This window comes from Schistocerca serialis, chromosome 6, assembly GCF_023864345.2.
Source record: "Schistocerca serialis cubense isolate TAMUIC-IGC-003099 chromosome 6, iqSchSeri2.2, whole genome shotgun sequence".
NCBI classification, from domain to species: Eukaryota; Metazoa; Arthropoda; class Insecta; order Orthoptera; family Acrididae; genus Schistocerca; species Schistocerca serialis.
The window spans coordinates 138,741,779-138,748,714 of NC_064643.1; the positions used below are offsets into that span (position 1 = coordinate 138,741,779).

Genomic DNA, 6,936 nt, shown 5'->3' on the forward strand with positions numbered 1-6,936 from the left:
AAACAACTGCTCTCCTTTTGAAGTTTTTATGATTGCCATCTTCCAGAGAGGAGAGCAGTGGAATGATTGTATTTTTCTGTTGTTTAAGAATGGATATTGAGCAACATACCAAAAGTTAAATAGGTAAAAGTGTGGACTAACATACTTTAAGAGAACACTGTTCAGTTAAAGTCTACTACTATGGATGATTAGTTTACAATGTTTCATAAAAAGATATGCACATAAAACGGTCTACATCTACAAGAAAGGAAGGCTAGTGATAATTAATCGCTATGTTAAGTACTCACAAGAATTACATGCACTGGTTGTTTGTACTTTAGTTACAACCAAATTCATGCTGATAAGTTGTCTTTGCTGGGAATTAGCTTTGTCAAAATCAAATAGCATGGAGAGACTAACAGTTAGATGGGAAACTGATTCTTTCATAGGAAAATTCTCGTGAGACAATAACCCCCGTATTATATCCCCCTAAGCTGAAGGAGCAGGGCGACAGTCCAGCAGAAGTAAGTTGATACTGGCAGCGCTTTCTCCAGACTTGAAATACATCGTCACTGTCGCCATCTCTCGGAAGGGCCCCGAAGCTTTTACTGCTAACGAGTGCGTGGAGTTTGCTTACAAACCCGGGGGCAATAATTGCATCATCCTGCATGCTACAAGAGACATACTTCGCATTACATTTCACAGTGACGGTACTAAAGGAAGTACAACTTAACGCTCCTAATCTAATTAATTGTGTGGCTCTTGTGCTTAATATTCAGGACACATACCGTATAAAATTTCGCCATGTCACGGGGTACCATCTCTTGCTTGTCTAACTCAAATACAATTGCAAGCACAGCCCGTATACAGTGTCACTCTCGACGACACATCCTCCCACCAACCCAACTCTGCTACGCATGGCGAAGGTCAACTAAAGGAGAATACAGTAATGATCTGGACTTGGACTTACTAGAGCAGTCCCCCTAATCGAATGGATAGAGAAGCAGAGGTAATTTTAAAATATGGACAAGTCTTTGTTCTGCCGTCGATCAAGATCATTTATCGAACACAGCATTTGCGTACAATCTGTATTTAAAGGTTAAGGAGTCTCAAAGTAGCAATTCACGATCAAAGAGTATATCAAACTTTACTATGTTTGCCAAATACATGACTGTGCAAAGTGCTGTTTAACATGATTGTCAGACGTAGAGCTAATATGACTTGTTTGCTAGAAATTTTTACTGGCGGAAAATTTGACAAGATGACGGACGTTGTTTATGTCGATGTTTTGCCCCATATGTGTAGTGAGAAATGGTTTTATTGCAGTCACTATGTACTGAGTTGCCGCAACTACGGAAACTACGATTGAGCGGACGATGTTGGCTGTAAGTTCCCTTGTTGTGGCATTTAAATTAACTGTCATTAGAGGACCATGTAGAATAGAATAAATTGTCGCAGTGTGAGGGCGAAGTAACTCTAAACAAGTTATTAACAGACTCACCGTCGATCCGCTGAAATTCGATGTAATCGTCAGGTTCTCTGTGTAACATTTCCTTTAGCATGTTGTTAGGTGTATATTTCTGTCTCATTTTAACCATTTCGTTGACTCTTATCTTATTTTCTTTTTCTTCTTTAAACACAGTGCCAAAGGCAATGTTATAAATGCTTTATCATTATTTGTAGCCACCCCCACTGGCGGAAAAATACAGTGTGCACGGAAAGCGTCCTCCTCAAAAGTAAGGTTAAATTGACATGCTTTGTTAGTAAGTGTACTAGCTTACTTGACACATCCGTGGCTAGATCAGAGCGAATTTGATAAACAAGTTTCTTGTTGTCCGTTGAATTTAACAAGTTGTTAAAAGTTTCACAACCCAGTCGAAGGAAGTTTATGACTATCGAATTCCGAGAGTAGTATATCCTTTCGCAGATTTTCATGGGTAAATCTCTCTCTCATTTTAAGCCATTCTGTGGATCAGCGTCTTGTTTTTTTCTTCTGGTTTTGCTTTCTATATAGCGCCAAAGTCAGTGCCAAAAACGCTTTGTCTGCACTTGTGGCCATTCTCATTACTGTCCAAATACTCGCGAAGAAGGGCTTCAGTCACAAGGGTACAGGCTGAACACAGGAAGGACGTAGATATAGGAACCATTGGTACAACAGTTGTAAAATGCCGTAGCTGTGTTTGGAAAGTACCAGAGCTCCAAGCGTAATAGAAAGCACTGATGCTCAAATAGTTATAGGCACTGAAAGCTGGCTAAAGTCAGGGATAAGCTCAGCCGAAAGTTTTGCGAAGAGCCTAACGGTTTTCCAAAAGGATAGGCTGAACACGGTTGGCGGTAACGCGTTTGTTGCTGTTAGTAGTTGAACTTGTCGCGAAATTGAAGTACACTCCTGGAAATGGAAAAAAGAACACATTGACACCGGTGTGTCAGACCCACCATACTTGCTCCGGACACTGCGAGAGGGCTGTACAAGCAATGATCACACGCACGGCACAGCGGACACACCAGGAACCGCGGTGTTGGCCGTCGAATGGCGCTAGCTGCGCAGCATTTGTGCACCGCCGCCGTCAGTGGCAGCCAGTTTGCCGTGGTATACGGAGCTCCATCGCAGTCTTTAACACTGGTAGCATGCCGCGACAGCGTGGACGTGAACCGTATGTGCAGTTGACGGACTTTGAGCGAGGGCGTATAGTGGGCATGCGGGAGGCCGGGTAGATGTACCGCCGAATTGCTCAACACGTGGGGCGTGAGGTCTCCACAGTACATCGATGTTGTCGCCAGTGGTCGGCGGAAGGTGCACGTGCCCGTCGACCTGGGACCGGACCGCAGCGACGCACGGATGCACGCCAAGACCGTAGGATCCTACGCAGTGCCGTAGGGGACCGCACCGCCACTTCCCAGCAAATTAGGGACACTGTTGCTCCTGGGGTATCGGCGAGGACCATTCGCAACCGTCTCCATGAAGCTGGGCTACGGTCCCGCACACCGTTACGCCGCTTTCACACTATACGGTTTTGACCGTACGGCAAAAAGCCGTACGAGTTTTAGCCGTGCCTGTGTTGCTTTCACATTACACGGCTTTTTGACGTGACCAGTTGTTGGTGTCTATTCAGTTTGCTTAATGTGTGTATCAAGATGAACCGTAAACGAGTTGTTGCTTTGTGGTTGCTTCATCGTCGCCGCAAAAGAAAAGGTCGTCTTTTGTGGGTACACCCCATTAACCAGAGAAGAGACGAAGTGGGTTTATTTTATACACTCTTTGAAGATTTGAGGAACGACGGAAATAAATTCTTTAACTATTTCCGAATGTCTATTACCTCGTTTGACGAATTACATAGAAAACTAAAGGATGTGTTACAACGACAAAACACACAATTCCGCAATTGCATCCAACCTGTTCAAATGCTGGCTATCACGTTAAGGTAATTTAATACATAAAAACTAGTTCTGTTTATTTACTTATTTATTTGTGTTTTACATTTTTATTACGCTCAGATTATGAAGTAGAAAAGTCAATATCAATATCAGCAGTTGAAACCAAAGAGTTTGTAGCAGGACTGACTGTACTGTCACTTTGTGGCGACAGGCTCTCTGCAAAAACGTTGTAGAACTGCGTTGTTGATGGTGGGCCTTCATGGCTACTTGTGGAAGGCGAAGGGTATGGTGGTGGCACTTTATTAATTCGTTGATAAGAACTGCGACCTTGAGAAGTCTGTAATGGTTGTTCGAGAAAAGTAGTTGGGTTTGGTGCAGCTGGAGGAGGACGAATCTGATGCGTATGGTAAGAGGATATTGGAGCAGCATTTTCCATAGGTGAATAAGAATAAGCTTGAAATCTATTATTATAGGGCATGGGAGGTGTGTAATGGGTAAATGGAGGAGGTTGAGCTGTCAATATATTTCTCCTTTCATATATATTTTCTATAACTTTGAGGACTCCCATCTGAAACTGAAGATAATCCTGTTCATCAAATTTTTCCAGATGAGGCTTCAGACTAAGTAAAAATGACATTTTGCTGCAAGGTTTGTCTTCTTCCAGAGCTCGTAATATTTTCATTTCGATTGCATCAGGTTTTCTATGTTTTCTGTTTGTATGGCACTCGCTTTTGGATGTTTGTTGTGTGGGTGCTGTATCAAATGGCCCAGAAACATTCTCAGTATTTTCGACGGAGCCCTGCGTTTCTATATCTTCTTCCAGTCTGGCGGTGCGTTCCGATTGAAAACTGTCCTCCGTCTCTCGAGCATCATACAGCTTTTTTAGAAACTGCAGCTGATCAGAATATACATACTTTTTCATTTTCTTTGCTGCTGAGCCACTTTTTTTCGCAGCTTGAATTTTTATGTTTGACTTCACAAAGGAGTCTCGTAGATTGGTCCACCTCCGTATTACTTCTATACCTACATCAAAAGAAAACAAAACTGTATGAAAACATTTTAATTTTGTATAGAAAAAAGCAAAACTGTAACAAAAAATGTCCACTGCAAACTAAATGTCACTGATTTTTTTTCGTTTTGTTCAGGTATCTGGCAAGCGGTTGTTCCTTCACTGACTTACATTTCCAGTACAGAATTGGGATTTCTACAGCAAGTAAAGTGGTTAATGATGTATGCACAGCAATTTGGTCATCACTGCGGGAAGAATGTATACAAAGACCGACCAAAGAGGTATGGGAATCAATAGCGGCTGGATTTGAACGTACTGCTAATTTCCCCCACTGCTTAGGAGCGGTGGATGGAAAACATATCCGTCTTACTGCCCCATTTAATAGCGGATCAATGTACTTCAATTACAAAGAATACTTTTCTGTGGTTCTGATGGCTGTAGCGGATTCCAACTACAGGTTCATTTATGTCGACGTAGGAAGTTATGGCAAAGACTGTGACTCTTCAGTGTTCAGACGGTCCAGTTTATGGAAGTCAATAGAAAGTAATTCCCTGGAATTTCCAGACGTCCAATGTCTGCCTGGTACGGAAGGTCCAAAAGTACCCTACTTCTTCGTGGGAGACGCAGCATTTGGCCTACACACGCATTTGCTCCGGCCTTTTGGGGGAACAAACTTGACAGTTGAGAAACGTGTATTTAATTACCGTTTGTGCAGAGCAAGGAGGTATGTGGAATGTGCTTTTGGCATCCTCACCAATAAGTGGCGGTTGTTTCACCGACCTTTAAATGTTCATCCAGATTTTGCAGTAAAAATGGTTAAAGCTTGCATTGTTTTACACAATTTTGTACGTCAGAGAGATGGATTTATAATTGAAGACACCACATCCTTCACTGGTTTGGAAGACTTAGCCCAAGATGCCAACATAAGAGGAGGACTGACAGCCAACGCCATAAGGAACACTCTTTGTAAATATTTTATGACAAATGCTGGAAGCGTGTCATGGCAGATGTCAAAGATATAAATTAACAAGCCTTTTCCTTTTTGTAGATTGTTTGTGAAAGCCTGCGACTGTATAGTAAATAGTTTTCTTTATAAATAAATTACTGCTACCACTCACGTTTTTAATCGTTTTGTTTATATTTTGTACGACGCGTTTCGGGAAATAATTCCGATCTTCAAGTGCGTTTTTTTCTCTAAGTTTTCATTATGTGTAGTGTTTTTTTATTTGTGAGGTCTTGTGCGTGTTTCTCTTATAAATTACAGTAAAGAAAACAGAATGCAAGACCTGACACATAAAAAGACACCACACATGATGAAAACTTAGAGAAAAACGCACTTAAGGATGGGAATTATTTCCCGAAACGCGTCGTGCAAAATATAAACAAAACAAAAAAAACGTGACTGGTAGCAGTAATTTACTTATAAACAAACGATTTACTTTTAGAATAAAATTTATAACGTTAAATAAAAACTGTTTAAAACGTATTAAATGTAATATTAATATATTAAATAAATACTTACCAAACGCATTTTTATCTTTGTCTTCCATCTCATCAAAATCTTGCTTCAGTGCTACGCAAACTTCCCGCCAAGCATTCTTTGTAGCAATACGATCTCTATACGCATCTAGAGTTTTGTCCCACAGAACAGGTCTTACTTCCACCAAGGTTATCAAAAGTTCAGTATCAATTTCATCCATTCTTCTACACTTTTCAGTAAACAAGAATAAACACAAATGAATAAAACGACACTACAACGAACTAGTCGACGCCGTACGGCTCAAAACCGTCCAGTGTGAAAGCATGCACTTAGTCACGTAGGCCACTGTTGTCGAACTTGCCGTACGGCGACCGTCTGTTGTAGTGGCAAGACACGGCTGCAGCACGGCACGGCAGCGGCATTTTGCCGTCGCCGTATAATGTGAAAGGCGCCATACATTTCTTCACACCTACAGCCGTACGGCTTTTTGCCGTACGGTCAAAACCGTATAGTGTGAAAGCGGCGTTAGGCCGTCTTCCACTCACGCCCCAACATCGTGCAGCCCGCCTCCAGTGGTGTCGCGACAGGCGTGAATGGAGGGACGAATGGAGACGTGTCGTCTTCAGCGATGAGAGTCGCTTCTGCCTTGGTGCCAATGATAGTCGTATGCGTGTTTGGCGCCGTGCAGGTGAGCGCCACAATCAGGACTGCATACGACCGAGGCACACAGGGCCAACACCCGGCATCATGGTGTGGGGAGCGATCTCCTACACTGGCCGTACACCACTGGTGATCGTCGAGGGGACACTGAATAGTGCACGGTACATCCAAACCGTCATCGAACCCATCGTTCTACCATTCCTAGACCGGCAAGGGAACTTGCTGTTCCAACAGGACAATGCACGTCCGCATGTATCCCGTGCCACCCAACGTGCTCTAGAAGGTGTAAGTCAACTACCCTGGCCAGCAAGATCTCCGGATCTGTCCCCCATTGAGCATGTTTGGGACTGGATGAAGCGTCGTCTCACGCGGTCTGGACGTCCAGCACGAACGCTGGTCCAACTGAGGCGCCAGGTGGAAATGGCATGGCAAG

General features: G+C 43.0%; 1 protein-coding gene across 1 annotated transcript; it reads right to left on the minus strand.

Moving 5' to 3' along the window:
- Positions 1 to 3,475: 3,475 nt before the first annotated feature.
- LOC126484693 (uncharacterized) lies at positions 3,476 to 6,063 on the minus strand. Its single transcript, XM_050108289.1, has 2 exons — positions 5,886 to 6,063; positions 3,476 to 4,377 (listed from the first exon to the last, which is right to left on the minus strand). The coding sequence occupies exons 1-2, from the start codon at positions 6,061 to 6,063 to the stop codon at positions 3,476 to 3,478; spliced, it is 1,080 nt and encodes a 359-aa protein (XP_049964246.1).
- Between the last annotated feature and the right edge of the window lie 873 nt (positions 6,064 to 6,936).

Coding starts and splice junctions, on each gene's coding strand:
- LOC126484693 (XM_050108289.1), bottom strand. CDS start 6,063: ATGGATGAAATTGATACTGAACTTTTGATAACCTTGGTGGAAGTAAGA. Junction 4,378..5,885: donor CAAAGATAAAAATGCGTTTG/GTAAGTATTTAT, acceptor CTTTTGATGTAG/GTATAGAAGTAATACGGAGG.